At 38.1% G+C, this 26,429-nt stretch overlaps 2 protein-coding genes across 3 annotated transcripts in view; one reads left to right on the top strand and one right to left on the bottom strand.

The window, feature by feature from the left end:
* Window positions 1–898: 898 nt before the first annotated feature.
* On the bottom strand, window positions 899–14,701 carry LOC106875768 (testis-expressed protein 47). Of its 2 annotated transcripts, none has more exons than XM_014924029.3 (8): window positions 14,483–14,701; window positions 13,314–13,427; window positions 8,745–8,845; window positions 7,346–7,444; window positions 6,495–6,650; window positions 3,358–3,421; window positions 1,287–1,385; window positions 899–1,048 (listed from the first exon to the last, which is right to left on the bottom strand). In XM_014924029.3, the coding sequence occupies exons 2-8, from the start codon at window positions 13,408–13,410 to the stop codon at window positions 996–998; spliced, it is 669 nt and encodes a 222-aa protein (XP_014779515.1). In that variant the 5' UTR covers window positions 13,411–13,427; window positions 14,483–14,701; the 3' UTR covers window positions 899–995. The 2 variants fall into 2 exon arrangements, with proteins under 2 accessions (XP_014779515.1, XP_014779514.1); XM_014924028.3 differs by having other exon boundaries at window positions 13,314–13,386.
* Window positions 14,702–14,830: 129 nt separating this feature from the next.
* LOC106875766 (p53 and DNA damage-regulated protein 1) overlaps window positions 14,831–26,429 on the top strand; it is an 11,963-nt gene continuing 364 nt past the window's right edge. Inside the window, exons 1-4 of the mRNA XM_089339066.1 lie at window positions 14,831–15,329; window positions 16,516–16,729; window positions 18,408–18,508; window positions 26,425–26,429. The exon at window positions 26,425–26,429 is cut by the window's right edge and continues 364 nt beyond it. Of these exons, the coding sequence (XP_089195192.1) occupies window positions 16,605–16,729; window positions 18,408–18,508; window positions 26,425–26,429 (231 nt within the window). The 5' untranslated portion in view covers window positions 14,831–15,329; window positions 16,516–16,604. The remainder of the gene's footprint in view (window positions 15,330–16,515; window positions 16,730–18,407; window positions 18,509–26,424) is intronic.

Raw genomic sequence — 26,429 nt, 5'->3', positions numbered from 1 at the left:
ATATTTTTCAAGATGATAACATGATGTTTGCACTGAAGTTAGACGAATCAACATATGTCAGTGGGTTAGCACAAGTGGTGGCTTTTATACGTTTCATTTATAATGACAGAATTATTGAGCAATTCTTGTGTTCTCTAGAACTTCCATCGAGAAATAGAGGTGAAGACAATTTTCAAGCTTCAAATTCTTCCACGAAGGAGAATAATTAATTTTTATTTCTTTATTGCCCACAGGGGGCTAAATATAGAGGGGGAAAAACAAGGACAGACAAAGGCATTAAGTCGATTACATCAACCCCCACTGCATAACTGGTACTTATTTAATCGACCCCGAAAGGATGAAAGGCAAAGTCAACCTTGGCAGAATTTGAATTCAGTACGTAATGGCAGACGAAATACCGCTAAATATTTCGACTGCCGTGCTAACGATTCTGCCAGCTCGGTCCCCTATGAAGAATAATTAATTATGGCTAAACTGTGTAGGAATATGCACAGATGGCGCACCCTCAATGATAGGTTCAGTAAAAGGTTTTACAACTTCAGCAAAAAAAAAAAAAGAGAATACAAATATTATAATTACTCATTGTTTTTTTGCATCGTGAATCCCATCTTATGGCCATAGTAGATCATATTCAAATAATTAACGTTAGGCTTGCATAGAACTTAATTGGTGTGTTGCTAAATTACGTATGTTTAAAAAGTGTGTCACCAACCGGAAGAGTTTGGAAAACACTGTTCTAGATACACAATGTTCCAAAAGAAGGATGAAATAGCCATGGGTAGAGTATCTTTGATCATAGATCTGTACCGTTAAGGTTTACCTGGGGGTCAAAAAGCAGCAAAAAAGGAGGAGGAGGCGGAGGAGGACTACTACTACTACAGCAACAAGTACAACGAAGTGAATAATTATAAATATTTTATTGGTTGATTTCGCTCGTCTGTATAACAGTAGTTTTATTTTTCCTTGACCACTGGGCTTGCAATGCCACTGTTGTCCTATTCCATGTAGTCATTCGGATAGAGGTATTTTTGTAGTGGCCAAACCAGATCTGGAAAAGAAAAGTAAAAACAAAAACTGAAACAAACACATTAGCAATAACACGTACTATCATTAAAATTGAGGCTGTAATTGTTTTAGTTTCAACACACAGTTTCATGTCAAGTCACTCACCGGGCAGGCACATCTTTTAAATCTCTATTTTGTCTTTTTATTAACAGAGAAATGGTATCCTAGTACCTTTCTGTTTAAGAACCACTGGGCCAAAACAAATAGCAGCAACAACTTACCAGAATGTAGAACAATATCAAAAGGTTTCGTAAACATGTCTATGAGTTGTTCAATTGTGAGCCCTTCTTCCTCGTTCTTCAATAAATAATGGATCAGGGCTACAATAGAGAAATGTCTAATTTGTAGTTGTAGTTGTAATGATCATGATGGTATGGATGGTGGTATGGATGGTGGTAGTGGTGGCAATGGCTAAGAAGGCGGAGGTGATGGTGATACCGTAAGTGACAGTGTTGGAGATGGTAGTGGTGAAGGTGGTAGTGGTGGCGATAGCAGTGGTGATGGTGGTGATAGAGGCGGTAGTTATGGTGGCGGTGGTGGTGGGGTGATGGCGTGGTGAAAACAGTGATGATGGTCGTGGCAGTAGTAGTGATAGTGGGCGATGTTGTTGGTGGCAGTGGCTGTGGTGACGGAAATGGTGGTGGTAGTAGCAATGACAATAGAGGTGGTGGTGGTTGTGGTGGTGGTGGTAGCGCTGATGCTGTTGGTGGTAGTGAGGGTGTTGGTGGTGGTAGCAGTGGAGGTGGTAATGATGGTGGTGGTGGTAGTAGGAGTGATGGCAGTAAAGGTGGTTGTGGTAGTGGTGGTAATGTTAGTAGTGCTGGAGGGACGAGGTAGTGATGGTGGTGTCAGCATTGTTAGTGCTCTTCCTATTGTTTTATAATATGACCGCTTTGATGAAGCAGATCTATGACTAAAAGACATTCCAGCCATCATCCTCCCTCCAGCGTTTTATATGACTCATTATACAGAGTGTATTCCACCCCAAAATGTACTCACATTTTGATTTCCCATAACTCATTAAATTTTTCATCTCCTTTCAGATCGAATTGATCCTAATAATGGGAGAAGTATGACTAAATTTTAAAGACCGAAAATTTATCATAAAACGCTACTGCAAGCATGAAAACATCATGGAAGTGCAAAGACAATTTAGAAAATATTTCTACAAGGATCCAACAATGTGTTGCATCATTGCTTGCATCTGAGACAAGTCTGAATCAGATGGAATTGTGCATGACATCTGTAAATAGCATTCAGAAGGATCACGGTCATCAACTGGCCCTGCAAAAGAAAAACAATTGCTGGAAACCCTCCACTGATTCCCACAAAAAGCTGTATGACAAATGGGCTGTGGGACAGGAATCCCCAAATCATTCCTACTGAAAGCATGAAAACATCATGGAGGTGTAGAGACAATTCAGAAGATATTTTCTTAAAGATCCACTGTTTGCATCCGAAGTAAGTTTGAATTAGATGGATATGTGTATGACATCCACAAGTAGCATTCAGAAGGACCATGGCCATCAATCAACTGCACAGAGGAAAGCAATTGTTGGGAAACCCTCCATCGATCTCCACAGAAATCTGTATGACAAGTGGGTAATGAGACAGGAATCCCCAAAGCGTTCCTACTGGAAACATGAAACCATCATGGAGGTGTAAAGACACCTCCATGTCCCTCCATAGTCATCATGTCTTGTAAGCTTCTCTTGCTTGCTCTTCTCACCACTTCTTTCTTTCTCACTCTGTCCCAGTAAGAGATGTCCAGGACTGAATGCAGGCAGCATTAATGGAACACGACCAGTAACTGAGAGATCTTCGCTGTCTTCTTCCAGATTTCACAGACGTAGACGGCTGTTGGTATAACAATAGATGAGTACAGCCACAGCTTCATCTTCTTATTGATGGTCTTGTTAATGTGGCTTGGTGTTTGTGTTTGTTCCCAGCCACCATTTGACGACTGGTGTTGGTTTGTTTATGCCCCTGTAACTTAATATTTTGTCAAACGCAAATGATAGAATAAGTACTAGATGTATTAGAACTGAAGTCAATTCTCTCAAAGAAAACTTTTCAATGCATTGCCCCAACATGGCCACAGTCAAATGACTGATGCAAATAAAATATACATAAATTCATAGCTGTGTCAATAGTTAGATATCGCTTTAGTATTTCAAATGCTGTGGAAACAAACGGTCCACCTTTGACCAGGGAAAAGGTTTTGAAGTGTGGGTTTGTTAAGCGGTTTGAGCAGGAATGGGGTGATGCTTGGATCCAATCAATGAAGCTTACCTTGTTGGGGAAGTAGTGCTGGGTTTCTTGTGCTCATTGTTTCAAGAACTCTCTGAAAGTCACCCTGCAATGAGAATGGTACTCAGCTTATATACGAATGTGTAGTATTCATACTTACATACATACATCCTATTTACATACATACATACATGCATAGATACATACATGCATAGATACATACATACATGCACACATGCATACATGCATACATACATACATACATACATACATACATACATACATACGTACGTACGTACATACATACATACATACATCCTGTATACATAGATACATACATACATACGTACATACATACATACATACATACATACATACATTCATACATACACACACCTCACACACACTGAATACATGTACTGAATACATGTGCAGTACTGATTATATGATGTGGTTGTAGAGTCAAGTTTTGACTTCTATTCCTAGCATGGTGGTATCTCGTTGTTATTGGCACTCCGTCGCTTACGACGTCGAGGGTTCCAGTTGATCCGATCAACGGAACAGCCTGCTCGTGAAATTAACAAAGGAATGACTCACTGACTACGGATCCAGGAAGGGTAAGTGAGATACTCAGTGAACAATTTAAAAGTGTCTTCACTTCCCCACTTGGACACGTGCAGATAAAAATCCGGTTGAATTCTTTGGTATTGCAGGTGTAAAAGGGGAAGCGCCACCCATCAATTACATCAACATTGAGGAAACATATTATCAAGATGAGTAAACGAAGAGAACAATATGTGTGTGTGTGTGTGTGAATATGTATAATATATATATAGACATATATATACATACATATATATAATATGTATGTATGTGTATATATATATATATATATATATATATATATATGTTGTTGTTGGCACTCCGTCGCAGGTTCCAGTTGATCCGATCAACGGAACAGCCTGCTCGTGAAATTAACGTACAAGTGGCTGAACACTCCACAGACACGTGTACCCTTAACGTAGTTCTCGGGGAGATTCCGCGTGACACAGTGTGACAAGGCTGACCCTTTGAGTTAAAGGCACAACAGAAAGTTGTGGTGGAAGAGTACAGCAGGGTTCGCTACCATCCCCCTGCCGGAGCCTCGTAGAGCTTTAAGTGTTTTCGCTCAATAAACACTCACAACGCCCGGTCTGGGAATCGAAACCGCAATCCTACGACCGCGAGTCCGCTGCCCTAACCACTGGGCCATTGCGCCTCCCTTTCGCAAAGACAGACGAAATACCATAAAGCATTTCGCCCGGCGCGTTAACGTTTCTGCCAGTTCGCTGCCTTAGTATCTCGTAGATACCCTTATTTATAATTTCAGTAATAATTATAACCCAAAAGGATTTTTTCTTCCCATGCTGCCACTTTATTTAATCGTTATTTAAATAACGGCCCTATTCTCATTTACATAGAAATTTATATATATATATATATATATATATATATATATATATATATATATATATATATGTGTGTGTGTGTGTGTGTGTGTGTGTGTGTGTGTGTGTGTGTGTGTGTGTGTGTGTGTGTGCGTGTGTGCGCGTGTGTGTGTGTATACTAGATAACCTGTAACCTGTTGGGTTACCAATATTTCAAGGTACTGCGAATCCGTGGAATCTATGGTCCGATTTATGTGAAATCTTTTGTTATTCTGTGAGCATTCACATTTCAGTGTTACCTTACTTGCAAAGCATTTTCCCCACTATACACTGGTTTTAGCTATTTATGAAGGTACCCACAAAAAACCATGTGTCTCAGTAATCCGTGGTCTGATTTATGCAAATCTTGTTTTATAATGGTCTGTATTCATATGAGCATCCGATTCATGATGTCTCCTGCTTGTGTCTCTTTCTCTTGTTCACCAGATGCTCAGCACTTCAAGTGTCTGATTCCTGATCCCTTCTGCTTCTCTCTCTCTTTCTCTCTGTTCTACCAGACACTCAGTGGAGGCACAATGGCCCAGTGGTTAGGGCAGCGGACTCGCGGTCATAGAATCGCGGGTTTCTATTCCCAGACCGGGCGTTGTGAGTGTTTATTGAGCGAAAACACCTAAGAGCTCCACAAGGCTCCGGCAAGGGATGGTGGTGAACCCTGCTGTACTCTTTCACCACAATTTTCTCTCACTCTTACTTCCTGTTTCTGTTGTGCCTGTAATTCAAAGGGTCAGCGTTGTCACACTGTGTCACATTGAATATCACCGAGAACTACGTTAAGGGTACACGTGTCTGTGGAGTGCTCAGCCACTTGCACGTTAATTTCACGAGCAGGCTGTTCTGTTGGTCGAATCAACTGGAACCCTCGACTTTGTAAGCGACAGAGTGCCAACAACAACCAGACACTCAGCCCTTGTTTTATCAGTCTCATTGACCTTTATATTCACATGCCTGTCCCTATCAGAAATTTCTCAGAGTATCATCATCATCATCGTTTAACGTCTGCTTTCCATGCTAGCATGGGTTGGACGATTTGACTGAGGACTGGTGAAACCAGATGGCTACACCAGGCTCCAATCTGATTTGGCAGAGTTTCTACAGCTGGATGCCCTTCCTAACGCCAACCACTCCGAGAGTGTAGTGGTTGCTTTTATGTGTCACCCGCACGAAGGCCAGTCAGGTGGTACTGGCAACGGCCACGCTCAAAATGGTGTATTTTACGTGCCACCCACACAAGAGCCAGTCCTGGAGCACTGGCAATGATCTCGCTCGAAAATCCTACGAAGGCCAGTCAGGCGGTACTGGCAACAGCCAGGCTCAAAACGGTGTATTTTATGTGCCACCTGCACAAGAGCCAGTCCAGGGGCACTGGCAATGATCTCGCTCGAAAATCCTTACACATGTCACGAGCACAAGTGCCAGAAAGGCGACACTGGGCACAGGTGCCATCCCGATACAAAACTTACATTTTGATTAAATATTTCTCTATAGTTAGTTAGTAATCAAAAGGTGTATAGATCGCAGCACGGCTTGGATAGTGGCACAACTTGTAATTTTAACCCTTCCTAGCGACACACAAATATATATAATTATACATTTGTCTCTCTGTCTATCTGTATGTATGTACAATAACAATGATGACTAAAGTGTATATATTGCTAGAAAGCAGTTGAGTGCATCGAAAGAAGTTCAACTTACTTTATGTTGTTGGTTCAGGTGGGCTCCCAGAAGAAGGATCTGCTGAATGAGGTCGACTTGCAGTTTCTCAATAGTATCTAAAGTTTCGAAAACCTCCATGTTCTGAGAATGGATGTCCAGGAGACAGAAATGCATTTGTCTGAATAAGCGGAACACCTTTTTTTGGCGGTTAAGGGTTAATACCATTGGTTTGTAATTAGCAAAATATATAAAATAATTTTAAAAATATATAAAATGTAAAAAAAAAAACAAAAAAAAAACAATTAGCAAAATATATAAAATAATAAAAAAAATATATAAAATGTAAAAAAACAAACAAAAAGAAATTAGCAAAATATATAAAATGATTTTTAAAATGGCACCTGTGCTGGTGGCATGTAAAGAAAATAATTCAACCTCTGAACGTCGGACCTCACAGAGGCAAAGTGGCTGAGTACCTTTTGAGCTTTGGGCATGATGGGAGCAAAGTGACTGAGTCCCTTTCGAGCATTGGGCCTCATGGAAGCAAAGTGACTGAGCTCCTTTCGAGCATTGGGCCCCATGGAGGCAAAGTAGCTGAGTTCCTTTCGAGCATTGGGCCCATGGAGGCAAAGTGACTGAGTTCCTTTCAAGCGGGCCTCATGCAGGCAAAGTAGTTGAGTTCTGTTCCCTTGATAAAGTTCTGTATGCATTTTTATTTGTATTTTCTCAATGTGTATGTATGTGTGTGTGTGTGTGTGCGAGCTCGTGTATGCATGTGTGTGTGTGTGGAGAGAGAGGAAATTGAGTCAACCTAGAAACTGAACCTGCAATAGCCAGTTATGAAGCTGCTGTACAATGAATTACATATGAAGCATCAATACAAAGGATACATCGTGAGATATAACGAGCAGCTTCACTCGATTAATTAGTTTTCCACCAATGGCAGACTTGAGATGCTGTATTAAGGCTGATATGTATTTCTCCGATGACTGTGAAATGATACAAATTACAAAACCTCATTAAAAGGAAGACATAACACGTTTGTAAAGATTGCACTCACTCACGTACACACATACACACACACACACACACACAGAGTACTGAAAGGGCAGGAAAGGGCCGATGAAATGACAGGGTGCAGTGGTTTCTATGCTTTCCTTAAGGACACTCACTGAATGAAGCGTTTGCATCTATGTCTTGACAATGGAAAACTTCTCAGGGACGCCTTCAGTATCAAGAACGTATTCTTTTATTCTTTTACTTGTTTCAGTCATTTGACTGTGGCCATGCTGGAGTGCTAAATGTAGCCAAACAAATCGACCCCAGGACTTATTCTTTGTAAGCCTAATACTTATTCTCTTGGTCTCCCTTTGCCAAAGTGCTAAGTTACGGGGATGTAGACACACCAACATCGGTTGTCAAGTAATGGTGGAGGGGATAAACACAGACACACATACATATATATACGATGGGATTCTTTCAGTTTCCATCTACTAAATCCACTCACAAGGCTTTGGTTGGCCCGAAGCTATAGCAGAAGACACTTGCCCAAGGTGCCATGCAATGGGACTGAACCTGAACCATGTAGTTGGGTAGCAAGCTTCTTACCACACAGCCACGCCTGTGGAAATGAAATATAAAAACAGATGACCAAGGTGACAGCTCAGTAGAATTATTCTTTTCTACTCTAGGCAGAAGGCCCAAAGTTTCAGGGGAGGGGGCCAGTCGATTAGATCGACACCAGTACACAACTAGTACTTAATTTATCGACCCCAAAAGGGTGAAAGGTAAAGTCGACCTTGACACTTAGTAGAATTATTCAAGCATCAAACAGGGTGCCTTGTAGTATTTCTTTTGGATCTGTTTGTTCTGAGTTTAAATCCTGCCCCATCGCCTAGAAAACAGTGACATCCCTGTGGGGAGTTTTGAGTAACATAGGCACTGACATGGCTGATTGTGAGTGAAGGCACATGGCTGAGTGGTGAGGGTGTCGGATTCATAACCATAAGATTGTGGTTTCAATCCCTGGACCAGGCAACGCATTGTGTTTTTGAGCAAAACACTTCATTTCATGTTGCTCCAGTCCACTCAGTTGGCAAAAAGGAGTAACCCTATGATGGAATGGCACCATCACCACCATCGCCACCACCACCCTACCACTACTACTACTACCACCATCACCACTACCACTACTGCCACCAGCACCACCACCACTACCACTACCATCACCACCAGCACTCCCTCTGCAGTCCTCTCCCCCCACCAAAAGAGTCAAGTAGATCAACCTACCTCCAGTACGACAAAGAACTGCACCTGGTACATCACGAGGAGACCAGAAATTATCTCCCCTTCTTTTTCTCTTAAATATAGAATATCTTCTTGCAGATGACCTGTTAAGAAATATTGACTCATATCAATATATATATGTGTGTGTGTATATATGTGCAGCCACAACAGTATACACACACACACACACACACATATACATATATAATAGGCACAGGAGTGGCTGTGTGGTAAGTAGTTTGCTTACCTCGGTAGTAAGATCAGGCTGAAGAAGAGGTATCTGTCAGGAGACAGATTCATGAGAAGATGGAAGCCTGCGGCCAAGAAGCTGGGAGTGTTTGGCACCAGGTAAGTGGAGGCCAAAAACAAGGGAAAGAAAAAGCAAGGGGTCTACCCTGGTGGTCAGATGCCTATCTGTCAGGAAAGTCATTACAAATTGCATCTGTAATGAGCAATGCTTTAATCGAACATTGTAAATATAATCAAATTATTATTGTATATTTAAAATTGTAAATATTTAACCGATACAGCTACTTCACCCCTTTTATGTTTGTTATTTCTTTATTGCCCACAAGGGGCTAAACATAGAGGGGACAAACAAGGACAGACAAATGGATTAAGTCGATTATATCGACCCCAGTGCATAACTGGTACTTAATTTATCGACCCCGAAAGGATGAAAGGCAAAGTTTGACCTCGGCGGAATTTGAACTCAGAACGTAACGGCAGACGAAATACCGCTAAGCAATTCGCCTGGCGTGCTAACGTTTCTGCCAGCTCGCCACCTTGAATGTCTGTCTTTTATGTCTGTCTTTCCTTGTTCGTCCCCTCTTTGTAATGCCTTCATGGCAAATCGTTAATGAAATAAAGTAGCTTGCTTACCAACCACGTGGTAACAAAAGTTCTGTCCATTTTTTAAGGGTTTAGGAGTCAGCAAACTAATAAAACAATATCTGATTTATTTAATCATTAATATAGTCACCAGCCTTCTCTAAGTGCCCTTTCCATCTGTCGATGAGATCTTTAATGCCACAGTCATTACCAATGGTTGAATGCCAACAACGGCATGCATTTGGCAATATTCACAGCTCCTCGACAAGCTCTTGAGATTGGCTGCGTGCTTCTGGTCAGCATGTCTAAGGAGTTTTCAATTAAAGCCAAGTGTAATAGTTGGCATACAACTGTCAATTACATTCTGATCAATTCTATGCCCTAACCAGGAATATACTAATATACTGCTCAAGAATATAAATAAATGTGTGTGTGTATGTGTGTGTGTGTGTGTGTGTGTGTGTGTGTGTGTGTGTGTGTGCGTGCATTACACGTACACATACTTGTCTTTGATATCACTTCTGACCTTTTGAAATCTCATGATCTAATTCAACATATTGGTAAAAATATCTGTGTAATCAATAAATCAATAAAGACAAAATTCTATGACTGTGCAAAGTACAAGATATCGAACACACTTAGCAACTTTCCAATCTCAATAATCACTGGATTAATCGATGAGATTAAATAATTCAAACTGTGCTTTCCTGTATTTTCTGCACCCACCCACTTCTTATTCTTTTACTCTTTTATTTGTTTCAGTCGTTTGACTGTGGCCACGCTGGAGCACCGCCTTTGGTCGAACGAATCGATCGTGGGACTTATTCTTTGTGCAAGCCTAGTACTTATTTTTTATTGGTCTCTTATGCCGAACCACTAAGTAACCAAGATGTAAACACACCGACATCGGTTGTCAAGTGATGGTGGAGGGACAAACACAGACACACACACAAATATACATACATAAATCCACATATACATACATACATATTTCAAAGATAGAAATTGAAAGAAACCCATTGTATATATATATATATATATATAATATATGACAAGATTCTTTCAGTTTCTATCTTTGAAATCCACTCATGAGGCTTTGGTCGGCCCGAGGCTATAGTAGAAGACACTTGCCCAAAGTGCCACACATTGGGACTGAACCCGGAACCATGTGGTTGGGAAGCAAGCTACTTACCATACATGCCTGTGCCTTAGATTGTTATTTTTTACTCTTTCTCCTTCTCTTACATACATTCATGCATACATGAATACCCACACATGTGTGTGTGTGTGTGCGTGTGTGTGTGTGTGTGTGTGTGTGTGTGTGCGTGTGTGTGCCCACCGATTGCATTCTGAAAGGGACACACCCTCTTCATCCAGATGGTGACCCCCTTTGTTCTATGTCAGCATGATATATTATGTGTATGTATGCATGTTGTCTTTTTAGGAGCAGAAATTTCTAGGAGTGGATTCCCAGTCCCCTCGCTGAGGAAATGGGATACAGAGTGAGGTGGGGGAGTTGTGAAAGGGATGCTGAAAGATAAAAGGTTGAGTATGAAAGTGAAAAGAGGTGTGTATGAGGGCATGATTGTGCCGACAATGTTATATGGTGCAGGGATGTGGGGTCTGAGAGAGGCGGAAAGGAGGCAGCTAGATATATTTGAGATGAGATGTTTGATGGCTACGGTTGGTGTGACAAGGATGGACAGGATAAGGAACGAGGAGGTGCAAAGGAGAGGAGGAATGAGTGAAATCTAACAACCAGAATGGTTAGATGAATGTTGAGATGGTTTGGCCCACATGGAGAGGATGGATGAGGAGGAGATGGTAAGGAGGGTGATGAAGGCAGAAGTGGTAGGCAGCAGAACCAGAGGCAGACCTCAGTTTGTGGGGATGGATGGAGTGAGGAAAGCCTTGGTGGTTAGAGGTGTTGGAGTGAGAGAGGCAAGAGAGTTTATAAATGATAAGAAAGATTGGAGAGTGCTTGTGGATGGATGAGTGAATTTGATGTTACTCAAAGGGGTACAGAACCAGCATGATATGGTGGGGCTAAACCAGCATATGCTGTCAGGCCCCACTGCTGATATCGGGGTTTGTGTTCTGTCCTTTGACCCGAGCCTATGACAGGGCTCGCCTCTTTGGGCTGGGAAATAAATGGAGCGCCTGGTGTGTGTCTTGTTGTGGCTAACCCCTCCCTGGAGAATAGGCCTGGGTGTATGTGTATATATATATATGTATGTATGTATGTATGTATGTATGCATGCATGTATGTGTGTATCTAAACACACACAGATATCTCATAGACTAATAAACTGTCCTCCATTTAGCATTTTTATCTATAAAGACATTACTAGACACTACTCAATAGTATGGATTAAATCTTGAGAATCTTTAGAATGGTTTCAATCCTTAAAAACTTTGCAAGTCATGTCTACGAAATACTTGGTCAAGTATTTTAATGCATCAAATTACATTATTTTGTTTCTAGAGACAAATCTTTAAAGACTTGATTGTGTCTATTTTCTTTTGAGATTTACATATATCATACCTTAGCAATTTGGACCAGCTCCACTAGACGAGGGGAGATAATCACAAGATTCATGTCAATAAAAAGTTTTGAATGGTACAACAATGCACTTATAATACAAGAAATGGACTATATACCTGTTGTAATTTAGGTCCAAGGCATGCATTACATTGAATTATATGTTGTTGGTATACTCTGGAGTGCCCGACTAGTTGTAAATCCCCTTGGTGTATCATGACCAAATGAATACTAACAGATGATGGATAATTGTCAGCTCATTACACATGTTTCTTACACATTTTTTAATGGAGGAATGAGAACATTACTCCATTGCAAAAAAAAACAAAACGTGATCATCAGATGAAATGTAATTTTACAAGCAAAAAAATATCTCCAGAATACAGCAGTGACATGGCTGAGGTCTATTCAGGCTAAATATGAAATGGGAGAATGACCAACAAAGTTGGCCATTGTGGGCATTAGGGGGTGGGCATTAGGGGGTGGGGTTAGGATAAGAGTATAGTTAGTGAAAGGGTGCATTTGTGATATTTCAGGTCAGCGATCCCGGATGAGATAGGAATTTGCTTGACTGGTTCTCTGGTAGGCCAGGGGTGGAGTGTAGGTGATGTTTTATTATACTAAGCTTAGAGAAGTTGGTAACTGGGAGAGGACCGAAGAAAATTTAAGGATAAAGAATAAAGAAAAAATAAAGAAAGCAAGAAGTAAAAAGTAAAAGTCTGTAAAATTACATTTAACTGATAGTTACAAGGTTTTTGTAATGGAATAATCTTATTCTTCTTTTAAAAAATGCCTAAGAAACAGTTGTAATGAGGTGACAATTATCCATCGTCTGTCATTATTCATTTGATTATATATATATATTCATTTGATTTTACATATACACACACACACATATATATATATATATATATGGATGGATGGATGGATAGATAGATAGAGAGAAGTAGATAGATAGACAGATAGATAGATAGATAGATGGATAGATAGACAGATATACTTATGCATACACACATGGACATGGACACACACACACACACACACACATATATGTATATACATATACACACATGCAAATCTATGTATGTACATAGGTGTGTGTGTATGTGTGTATACACACACATTTCTATGTATATCTCACTGCCTTCACACACACACATACATCTATTCACAACCAGAAACAAACCTCAAAGACTTACTGAGAACTACTGATGGTTCGTCTGTTTTGTTCTTTATGTTCCCAATGTAGATCAAACGGTGAACAAGGCTGGCCTGCAACAGAGACAGAGGACGCATGAAATCATCACCAGCATCTAAAAATAGGTACAAGGAGGAAATTAGGGGGTGAAATAGAGGGGCTGAACTGCAACAGGGTAAGGGTGACAAGAAGTCACTATATTTTTGCTCCATACATACATACATACATACATATGTGTGTGTGTGTGTGTGTGTGTGTGTGTGTGTGTGTGTGTGTGTGTTAGTGTATGTGTTCTTCCCTGCACCATTGCTTGACAACCAGTGTTGGTGTGTTTATGGGCCTGTAACTTAGCAGTTCAGCAAAAGGGACCGATAGAATAGGTACTAGGCTTACAAAGAATAAGTCCTAAGATTGATTTCTTTGACTAAAAAAAAAAACCCTCCAAGGCTAGCCACAATCAACTCCAGCATGGCCACAATCAACTGACAGAAACAAGTGAAAAAATAAGGTTTGTTTCTGACCCCATAAGTCAGCAGTTCAACAAAAGACTGAGTACCAGACTTATAGAAATATGTCAGTCCTGGGGACGATTTGTTCGACTAAAACCCTTCAAGGTGCTGCCCCAGCATGGCCACAGTCCAATGACTGGAACAAGTAAATGATAAGGAAGATTGAGAGAAAAATTCAGTCGTTTGACCAATCATAAATGTAAATTATTCTTCACACTCAAATTTTCCTATTTCCACAGTTAAAATGCTGTTGTACCCCTATATAAATTCTTTCAATATTATCATAAAATTAATCCTTTCTACTATAATTCTGAGGGATGAGGCTTGTTCAACGATCCCAGTATTTATTTCATAGGCCCCGAACGAATTAAAAGCAAAGTCGACCTCGACGGAATTTGAACTCAGAACGTAAAGCCGGACGAAATGCTGTTGAGCATTTTGACCAATGTGCTAACTGTTCCTTTCGTGTCGCAGACACAAGGCCTGAAATTTTGGGAGATAGGAGCTACTCAATTACATCGATCCTAGTGATCAACTGGTACTTATTTTATCGACCCCGAAAGGATAAAAAAAAAAAAATCAAAATTCAACCACGGTAGCATTCGAACTCAGAACGTAGGTATCACAAATATATTAATACCCAGCATATGTTTATACTTACACCTTCTCCAAATCTACTTCTTTCAATATCGTATAAAGATCGCCTGCTTTCTAGATCTGAGATTTCCAATGATGACATCGCCATTTCGATAGTTTGTGTTGTTTACGTGGATTTTACCAAGGAAAAAGTACGAGAAAAAAAAGCTAAGTGCTAGGTAGTCATAGCAACGATACATAACAGTCCCGCATTACAAAATATATTTCTAGATATATCGCAGTTCTATAAATCTACAGACAAGATCAGTCGATTGATGCGCGACTTTTGACTAATTTTGCAATTAATTCTTAGTGTAGAATAAATAAAATGAAAAACTAATGATTTATTTCGTTGTTTCAGAAATAACGATGTTAGGAGTGGAGCATGAATTACAATGCAGTGTTTGTATGAATTACCTCTCTTTAATTTAGCAATTTCTGACTGCGTTACGAAAACAATTGGTTGTTATTAACAATAGCAGTGGTTCCCAACCATTCTTAGCTTACGGACCTCTTTGATTCCTATTTAACTCGAATGGATCCTCGTAGCCTTAATCCTGTTGTATAGAGATTGTTTAAATAATAAAAAAAAGGTGTTAAAATATTATTTTGTTTATTGTAGAAGTACAATCAAATTTTGGGTCGATTTGTTCGACTAAAGGTGGTGCTCCAGCATGGCCGCAGTCAAATGACTGAAACAAGTAAAAGAATAAAAAGAGTAATACAGTTGTCACATAGAATAGAAACCGTGACCGGAAGATTGATTCCACTTTACGTCGCTTTGCTTTAGTAATCAGGAGGTTCTATGCAGGGGAGATAATTCAATATATCATAATTTTTCGGACATCGAATTAAGACGACGAAGTTCTGTGGTAAGTGCTTGCTCTGGATATTTTAATTGAAATCTTTTATATTATTTGCGTTGAATAATTTGTTTATGATATATTATATTTTTACAGATATCGGGTCCTTTTTTTTTAAGTTTAAAAGTATAGTTTTTATGCTACGGAAGTTATTCTGTGTAATTTCTTAAACGACGTAAATATTTCAGCTGCGATGTAACATGATTTCAGAATGGAATTAAGTAACCTTGTAATTAATTATTGTATTTGAATCATTCATTTGTTTTTGTGCCATTGATTTATTTATGTATGATATATTATATTTTTTATGGACATTGGGTCTTTCTTTTACGTTGGAATATATATTTTATGCTACGTAAATTCTTCAACGTCACTCCTACACGTTTCGCTCGTCCATATTAAGGTCTCGAAATAACTTAAATTACCGGCATTCTTTCGAAGAATGCCTAATTACCAAATAATCGAAATTAAAGAGAAAAGAAAAATACTCGGGAACTTTTGAAGTTTTTGTGGAGCTCGTGTTTCGGCGGAGGTAAAGAATACGTACACCACCCGTTTGCGGCGTAGCCAAAACCCTAACCCGTAGCCACCTGGGGTACGTATTCTTTACTTTCGCCGGGGTTTCCTTTTCTCGAAGGCCAGAAGCCCAGCCGGTGGAGATGGAGTATATGTAATCTGGGTATACCCCCCCCCCCTTTTAAATTTTTTTTTTTTTTTTACGGAATCCTACGTTTTAGGCTATGGAGATTCCGATTCTGAAAAACATTTTCAAAATTTCGACCCCCCCCCCCCGGTTTTATATAGATCCACAGGGTAAACCTAACCCTAACTCAAACCCTAACCCTAACACTAGTTTTGTGAGATTTGGCTGTTATTTCTAGCATGTAAATAGCCTGCTTGGTGGGGGGGGGGGGGATTTGAAATTTTTCAAAAACTTTTTTTTCAGAATCGGAATCTCCATAGGGGATTCCGTAAAAAAAATTAATAAATAAGGCGGGGGAAGGTTCAGATTACATATAGTCCATCTCTACCCATATAAATACATATTTATAAAGAGTTTATGAAAAGAGAGACAAGTTTTCATACATGTAATAGACATTAAATAATAACAGTCATCATCATCATCTTCATTTATATCTATTTCATCAGATTAAACAATTCTATTTCTATGATGTTTTTGTTTTTAATCTTTTAGGATGGTTTAGATGATTAACTGAAACATCCATCTCCCCATAATTGTCGTCACTCCAGTTAATCTATCAAAGCCTTCACCGACAGCTGACAATGGGCACTGACAAGATTGAAAGCAGTTTGTGTGAGATAGAAGAGGTTGCTGAACAAATCCTCGCCAATAAACAACAAATTGTTGACTTAGATAGGAAACGAAACCAACTTAGAGAAGCAATAAGGTAAAAACTTTTCTTTGTTTTTCTTCTAAAAATCTTTAAATGTTATTTTTGTTATTTATAGCTGTGTGGTTCAGATGTTTTCTTCTCAACCACATGGTCCCGGGTTCAATCCCACTGTATGACATTTTAAGTAAATGTATTCAACTATAGACCTGGGGTAATTAAGGCCTTGTGAGTGGGATTGGTAGATGGAAACTGAAAGTAGTCTGTTGTATGTGTCTCTGTTTTCCATGCCATATATATATATATATATATATATATATATATATATATATAGATATATATATAAGGATTTACTTTTCGTAATGAGATAAAAAAAACCAAGGCTGTGTATAATATAGAACATTTATAAATAGAATGAGCTGTAAGACATTCTATTTATAAATGTTCTATAATGCACACAGCCTTGGGTTTTTTTTTATCACAAACGATGGTGGGGGAACAAACACAGACACACACACACAAACACACACACACACATATATATATGCATGTATATGCGGCGGGCTTCTTTCAGTTTCCTTCTACCAAATCCACTCACAAGGCTTTGGTCAGCCTGAGGCTATAGTAGAAGACACTTGCTCAAGATGTCACACAATGGGACTGAACCCGGAACCATGTGGTTGGGAAGCAAGCTACTTGTATAAAAATTGTTTAAATATTCCGTGTTTTGTGGCCGTATAACCAGTTTCTTGTACATAAACTTTACTTGTTTGAAATACAGTTCTTTCTTGGTCCCTGAAAAATTACCGTGGACCCCACCAAAACCTTATATGGATCCTAGTTGAAGGCCTCTGGTTTAAACCCACATATCAAAATGGATGTATATTCGATGAAAGTTATTAAAATATTCTTCTGTAAAAGGTCCTTCATGAAGATGCGAAAAGCACGAGAAATCATCTAAGGGAGATAATCTTTACTGCTATTATATAAAATGTATTTTTCAAATCTTCTCTACCCATAAATAAATCGCTTCAAATTTTGACACAAAAGTCAGGAATTTTGGGGGAGGTGGTGTGTCGGTTACAACGACCCCAGTACACAGTTGGTACCTCTTTTATCGACCCCAAAAGGATGAAAAGCTAAGACAACCTCGGCCGGATTTGAACTTGCTGTAATTTATCTCCAGGAGACATCATCTCCAACTGGCTATAACGACACGATCTGTGTCCTTATATTTTTGAACAAGGGCATTTAGCACCCCCACTCAGCTCAAAATAATATCTGTGTGTATTGCGATTTCCAGTTTATTTTCCTTCATCAGCGTGGAATAATTTTTCGGCTCGAGGCGGCACTGCCAAATTCCTGTTCAAAACATAGTTTTCAAAGTGACAACTAGTCACTGATCTATACAATAAAAAATCACTATTTGTAAATCTCTCAACGAGAGAAATTCAGCAACACTACCCTAGAGCAAAGATTATTTGCCAACATAACATGGCAGTCCTGGTTTAGGACTATATCGTGTCATATAGCTAGCTGGAGACGGTCTCCAGGGGCTAAATTACAGCAACATTCATCCTAAACCAGGACTGCCATGTTAAGTTGGCAAATAATCTTTACTCTGGGGCTTAGATTTATTCAAGGTGATGCTCCAGCATAGCCACAGTCTAATGAATGTAACATGTAAAATATAAAACATTTGTAATATTGTTTTTACCCTTTTTTTTTGTTGAAGGGTTTTATCAAAGACGCATGGTGAAAAGAAATCTTGGGTCTGCATGAGTAACATGTTTATCAAAATGCCAGAAAAATCTACAAAGTCAATTTTAGAAAAAGGTAGGTCCACACCATTTTTTTTGTTCTTTTCTTTTATTTTCTTTTCCTTTTATCTGTAGTCATTAACCCCTGGAGTTCTTGACAGAATATATGCAGTTAGGTTTGAACTTACAAACTGTATAATCCTGCCATCCTAGAATGATTTTGCTATTGGAAACCAATTGTAAAATCTCTACCAAAGAAAACAAATTTCTGCTTGTCTCAGTCTGCCTGGCTGACAAGCAAGTCCACACCACAGTCAGAAGTTTCACAGTGACCAAAAGGATGAATATCCAAATTTTAAAACTATTGCTCTGACAAAATTATCCCACAATGGGTTCTTTTATATAGGTGGTTGACTTGCTAGAGATGACAGCTAAATCTCTCTCAACCTACCATCCACTTACTATTACTACAACAACAAAAGTGTGGATTGTACCATTTGACTGCCTACACACATTTCATAGGTTCGTTTAGGGCTATGTGAAGACTACACTATCAAAGACTGCTCTATGTACCATAGTTCTGCTGGTTTAGAGCTGACGTAGTGTTAAATAGCAACAGCATGTAACCCATTTATGATGTGTTCACATGGGAAAGCTAATGTCGAACTATAAACTATACATGCTAATAAACACTAGAAGTTTGGTGTGTGTGTATGTGTGTGATGCAAGTGCTGGAAATAGTGACATCAGTGTTTGTAAGTTCAAACAGTATTACTAACATTTGCTTGGTAATACAACCATAGGGCAAAAATGTATCAGTCTATTTGGCAGTTATTCACCTGCTTTGTTAATGTGACGGACATTGACAAAGGGCATTGGTTAGTCACTAGCTATGTCAATATGACAGACATTGACAAATAGCACCACCGACTCACCAGTTATGTCAATATGACTGACATTGATAAACAGCATCAGTTATTTACCAGTTCTGTCAAATATGTTTGACATTTATAAAGAGCATTAGTTACTCATTAGCTATGTCAATATGACAGACATTGACTAAGGACATCAGTTACCAACTACGGTCAATATGACAGACATTGATAAAGAGCATCAATCCTCTCTGTTCTTCTGTCACCATGACAGCCAATCCATATTAAGGAGGGTAGAAGTTATTTCCCTTACTAACATTTACTTTCACTAATCATTTCCTATTTTGTTATGAGTTAACTATTAATTATCCTTAATCCAAAAAACATGATTAAAAAAAAAAAAAAACTATTCCAGTCATAACAAACTTTTCTTTTTATTTATTTATTTATTTTTTTTCCAAACAGTGTTTCTAGAACTGAAATATTTTCGTGTGCAGTTTTGGTATTTTGTTTTTATTATGACGTCAGTTATCATCTGAGGGAGATTTGGTTAACATTTCTAGCATGGGGAACAACTAAGTAGAGGCTATCTTATCAAAAACGGCTGTTGGGCCTTTACAATCAGGAATTTCTTCCTTCTTCCTACTACAAACCATCTATTAAAGAGTGGGAGCTGTCGTTTGTCAAAATGATAGGGACAATATTTGGCCCTCTGGGACCTGTCATTTTCCCTGAACTGCAAGGACAATAACTGGTCTTGTGGGAGATGTTATGTCAGAATTATAGGGGACATTTAACAGAACTTGTGGGGGTCTTATTGCCTTTCAAAATTATAGGGGCAGTATCTCGCCTTACATATAGGAATAACAACACCGTATTTGTAAATGTCTCTGTTCGTTTCTGTGATAAATATTCCAGTTATTCTATCAACCGAACTCTCTTCTCACTGGATTCTAGTGCATGTGGTTGGGTATTCCACAGACGTGTGTATCGTTCATGTAATCAGCAGGCAAAAATCATTGTGACTCAGTGTGTAACAGTTCAGTATGAAAATATACTTCATAACATTATTTCATTGTAAATTTGTTTACGTGTGTGATCGTGGTGCTGTGGTAAGAAGCTCGTTTCCTAACCATACGGTTTCAGGTTCAATTTCATTGCATAGCATCTTGGGCTAATTTCTTTTACTATAGCCCTGGGTCGACTAATGCCTTCTGGGTGGATTGGATGTGGTAGACAGGAACTGAAAGAAGCCTTACACATGCACAAATATATATCATATATACTCACACATACATATATATCTATTTGTACACACACACACACACACACACACACACACACACACACATAAGTGGCTGTGTAGTACGTAGCTTGCTTACCAACCACATGGTTCCGGGTTCAGTCCCACTGTGTGGCACTTTGGACAAGTGTCTTCTGCTATAGCCTCGGGCCAACCAAAGTCTTGTGAGTGGATTTGATAGACGGAAACTGAAAGAAGCCCATCATATATATAGATATATATGTGTGTGTTTGTGTGTCTGTTGCCCCCCCCCCCTCATTGCTTGACAACCGATGTTGGTGTGTTTGCCTCTTCGTAACTTAGCAGTTCAGCAAAAAACCTGGTACTTATTCTATCGTTTTTTTTTTGCCAAACCACTAAGTTACAGGGACATAAACACACTAACATTGGTTGTCAAGCAGTGATGAAGGACACACACACACACACACACACACACAAACACACATGATGGGCTTTTTTCAGTTTCCGTCTACCAAATCCACTCATAATGAAAACAAAGGCCGAATATTCCTAAACAAATATGAAAACAAAAGAGTTGAAGACGACTTTCCAGTTGTGACCATTTCATCTGTTTCTGGGTATCGTGTTTGTAAACTGTTATGTTCTCTATTTTTGTAACACTTGTATGTAATATAAAAGAGATTTGGCTGCTACTTCTAGCATGACTGACCAACTCTATAGAGGCTCCAGTATTGGCTCATTACACCTTTCAGATTAATTATACTTTGTGATTGCTATTCTCGTCCTAGGCACCTTAACACACACAAGGTACATAACTCTGTGAGACTTGTTTAGCTGAAAGGTACCCTATGTGTATCCGTGTGAGTATATGCATATGTATAGACATATATGTATTTATGTCTTCTACACACACAAGTTTGTCCTTTCAAGCGATGGTGCCACTTAAAATGCACCTGTGCCAGTGCCGCATTGATGCGCCTGTGCCAGTGGCATGTAGAAAGCACCCAGCGCCCTCTGCTAAGTGGTCGGCATTAGGGAAGGCACCCAGCTGTAGAAACCATACCAAAAACAGACAGCTGGGATCTGGACAGCTCCTTGTCAAACCGTCCAACCCATGCCAGCATGGAGAGCTGACGTTAAATGATGATGATGATGAGAGTGTCTCAAAAATCACTTTCTATTTTGAGAAATAATCGGAATTATGAAAAACTGGTTTAAATTTGGATAATGTATTTAATTCAAAATCTTTGCTGCAAAGAACTGGTGGTCCACATGGTGACCTTCAGTGTCTCTACCGAACTCAAAAAGCGATAAATTGCTTCCTGGAATACACTGTCCAGCATTTGAGGTGTTTTGAACTGCAACAGTAATAAGATTTGAAAGCTCTGCTACATCTCTAAATTGGTGTACACCAGGGGTCGCCAAACTTTTTCGACCATCGACCTCCTTTAACCACTTCTCCTTCCATATCGACCCCTTTAGCCACTTCTCCTTCTGCATTGACCCCCCCCCCCTCTCTTAGCCACTTCACCTTCAGCATTGACCACCCTCTTCATTTAAAATACCTTAATACCTTACCATACCATATTCTGAATGTGTACTGGCTACTGTTGCTGGCAATTAAAATGTTTTCTGCTGAGTCAGTTCCTGTCAAACCGTCCAACCCATGCCAGCATGGAAAATGGACGTTAAATGATGATGACGTGTTCTCTGTGTGTGTGTGTGTGTATATATATATATATATATGTGTGTGTGTGTGTGTGTATACATATGTATGTATGTGTATACATATGTGTATATAATGTGTGTGTGTGTGTGTATATATATATATATATACATATAATGTATGTATCATCATCATCATCGTTTAACGCCCGCTTTCCATGCTAGCATGGGTTGGACGATTTTATTGAGGACTGGTGAAACCGGATGGCTACACCAGACTCCAATCTGATTTGGCAGAGTTTCTACAGCTGGATGCCCTTCCTAACGCCAACCACTCAGAGAGTGTAGTGGGTGCTTTTACGTGTCACCCGCACGAAAACGGCCACGCTCGAAATGGTGTCTTTTATGTGCCACCTGCACATATATATATATATGTATGTATATATATATATAATTTTACTCCACTGGAGTTCGCAATATATAGAGAAAGCCAGCAATACTATTAAAAACAGAAATATAACTTAAAAAATAAATTGTTCTCCTTCAAAAATGTCTTTAACCCTCAAAATATTCTTATCTCTCATCACATTTAAAAATCCGTTACTAATTTTATCATGTATAATATAATCATCACAGCAGGTAAAATTTACGATGTTAATTATGATACCTGACCACTAACTAAAGCCTAATGCTGCCTTCAATATGCCCAGTGCCCTCTTAGGAGCTGTACCGCCCACATTGTAAAGCTTTGGTTTAAACGAAGAAAGGCATCTGTTCACTTAAGTAAACTGATCCATTGATATGCAAATTTTTCAATGCTTGAAGGCCTGTTCTTCTTCTAAGGCTATCCTAAGATAACAGATGTGAACTATCTAGCAATGATTGAGAATGGAATGAAACAGGAAAGGTATAATGGCAAATATCTATTAATCTGTACGGAATGACACAAGGAAGGTATTAAACTAATCTGACCAAATTCCAGAGCTTTTGTTAAAGAGAACGATGTGGAAAGTATCCTTCTGTGCATGGATAATGTGGTGAATGATATTTACCACATCTGCCTGTTATTTACACACACACACACACACACACACACACACACACACACACACACACACACAAACACATGTATGTGTTTATCTAACTGTTTATGTATATATATGGGTGTGTGTGTATATATATATATATCCATCTGTGTGTGTGTGTGTATATATATATATATATATATATATATATTTATACATACACACTCACACAGATAGATATATCGATATTTGTGTGTAGGTAGATATGTATATATAAATGGATATATGTATATGAATGGATACATCTATACATGTGCATGTGCACGTTGTGTGTGTATATGTCTGTGTGTGCATGTTTATATGTGTGTGTGTGTGTGTGTGTGGATGGTTGGATGAACAGATTTGAATTTCAGAGATTTGTCAGAAGATTAGCTGCTGGAGATACTCTTAATACATTTCTGTTAATACGAGGGAATCCTCTGTTGTCAATAAATATTGGTTATTCCACTTATATTCTTCAGATAAAATTTCCTCTCTTACACTATCACAAGTTTGTCTTTGTTGTTTTATGTTTTTTTCTGGTTTTGGACTCTTTTATCTCTGGGTTCGTTGGTTGGTTGGTTGGTTGGTTCGTTGTGTGTTGTTGTGGTTTTTTTTACTTCCATTCACTTTAAAAAAAAAATTATTACATTTGATGTTATTTCAAAAACTTAAATGTAGCTATATATATGCAGATATGTTTACATATATATGTATATATATATATATATATATGCATATATATTTATATATACATATATATATATATATGTATATATATTTATACATGCATATATATATATATATATGTATATATATATGCATGTATATATATATGTATACATATATACTTGTTTACTTGTTTCAGTCATTTGACTGCGGCCATGCTGGAGCACCGCCTTTAGTCGACCAGTATATATGTATATATATTTATTTATATATATATGTATATACATATATATATGTATATATATTTATTTATATATATATGTATATGCATATATATATGTATATATATTTATTTATATATATATGTATATACATATATATATGTATATATATTTATATATATATGTATATACATATATGTATATATATTTATTTATATATATATGTTTATACATATATATATGTATATATATACATATATATATATATATGCATATGTATATGCATATATATGTATATATATATGTATATACATATATATATAATGCATATATATACATATATATATGCATATATATACATATGTACATGCATATATATACATATATATATATATATATATAATTATGTGTATCTATCTGTCTATATAAATTTACATGCATATGTATGTATTGTATTTATGAAATTCTTATGCTTAGATCAGTGAAACAATTGTAATACTCATGCATATGCGCACTCACAGAAATGCATACAAATATGCACACACACACACACACGTACTCAAATACTCACACAATACATGCATGAACTCTCCAACATATGCACTCACGGATACCCTCCCACACACACTGATGCACTCTGATATACTCACATACGCACACATGTACACACACACGCTCTGACACTCCCACAAAAAAGAAAATAAAAAAAACCCCATGAATTTTCAGTTTTTTTTTTTTAAACCTGAAAATAATTTTTCTTAAAGTCAAAACAGTAGTTTTGGAATTTCTTTTTCTTGTACAAGAAAAAGAAAATTAATATTTCTTCATAACCAAAATTTAATGCTTCTAGCATAAGCATCTTGCGATTTATTTTTAGACTCTAAATTCATAAAAGTCACAAGTTTTTTCAAGTTTTCCTTTTTTTTTTCTCTATCTTCTCAATAATGTGAGATCTAATTTGTAGAATTCTTACTCAACTATTGCAAATAACAATTTCTTGTGTCTTAAAGTTCTTGAATTCAGTGTTGACTTAATGAACTGATATAAATTTCCAATAAACTTCATGTCTCAAAAATTTTCCACATGCCATGTTTATTCATTTCTTCCTTCTATAAGTATGTCTTCATGTTTATATTGTGTGTATGTGTGTGGCTGTGAGGTAAGGAAGTTGCTTTCCAACCACACGGTTCCAGGTTCAATTCCACTGTGTGTTACCTTGGGCCCCTGCACTGACCAAAGTGTTGTGAGTGGATTTGGTGGATGGAAATTGAATGAAGCCTATTATATATATATATATATATATGTGTGTGTGTTTGTGTGTGTGTGTGTATGTTTGTGTGTCTGTCCACCCACCATCGCTTGACAATATTCCCATAACATAGCAGTTCGGCAAAACACACTGATAGAATAAGCTATAGGCTTACAAAGAATAAGTCCTGGAGTTGATTTGTTTGCCGAAAGGCGGTGCTCCAGCATGTCAAATGACTAAAACAAATAAAAGAATAGAATATATATCCATATATATACACATACGTATATACATGTATATACATATATATATACATACATATTTATGTATATATATACAAATATATATATATACACACATACATATATACAAATATATATGTAAATGGTAAATCTCCCAAAAAATGAAGAACAAACACAACAAGAAAGAAACAACAAGATGATGTGGTACATGCAAAGTATTAGCAGATGCTCAGGGAAGGTAAGAAAGGTAGTTTTATGTTTCAAGCAAAGCTCTTTGTCAGGAACAGGAGCTGGAGGAGAGTCCAAGAGAAAAGGAAGACGGAGGAAAAAAAATCGCCAACAATCCACATGTGGTTGGGGTGGGAGAACAGCTTCATGCTAGGGAACGAGATGATTACTATGAGAGGTGGGGGCAGAGAGGGTTCCCTTGAGGGGTCCATCTTATCTTTTCCTGTGGCATTCTAAACAAGTCTGTAGTTTCAAAGTTATCCCTATTGAATGTGGTGAAGTTATGGCTTGTCCTGAAAATGTCCCCTGATTCTCGAGCCATGCACCCAGTCAAATAACATTCCTCTAAAAATCCTTTGGTGGAGCCCCATTTTGGCCATCTGTATTCACAGTTGTACTCCTTTCTTCTGGTTGCCACGGGGTTGCGAGATAAATTTGTTAATCACCACAGCTCCATTTCTGCCAATTGCAAAATATCTTGTGGAATTTATTTACCCTGTCTTTCTCTTTCCTTTCAGATTAT

Source organism: Octopus bimaculoides, chromosome 21 (assembly GCF_046866305.1).
Source record: "Octopus bimaculoides isolate indiv1 chromosome 21, ASM4686630v1, whole genome shotgun sequence".
NCBI classification, from domain to species: Eukaryota; Metazoa; Mollusca; class Cephalopoda; order Octopoda; family Octopodidae; genus Octopus; species Octopus bimaculoides.
This window is presented reverse-complemented; position numbering and strand designations above follow the sequence as displayed.

What these genes read in the sequence shown, in the direction of transcription:
- LOC106875768 (XM_014924028.3), bottom strand. Translation starts at nt 14,566, where the DNA reads ATGGCGATGTCATCATTGGAAATCTCAGATCTAGAAAGCAGGCGATCT. An exon ending in TGCTCGTTATATCTCACGAT is followed by an intron (nt 6,651 to 7,345) that starts GTATCCTTTGTA and finishes CGCCAAAAAAAG; the next exon opens with GTGTTCCGCTTATTCAGACA. An exon ending in TGATATTGTTCTACATTCTG is followed by an intron (nt 1,049 to 1,286) that starts GTAAGTTGTTGC and finishes TTTCTTTTCCAG; the next exon opens with ATCTGGTTTGGCCACTACAA.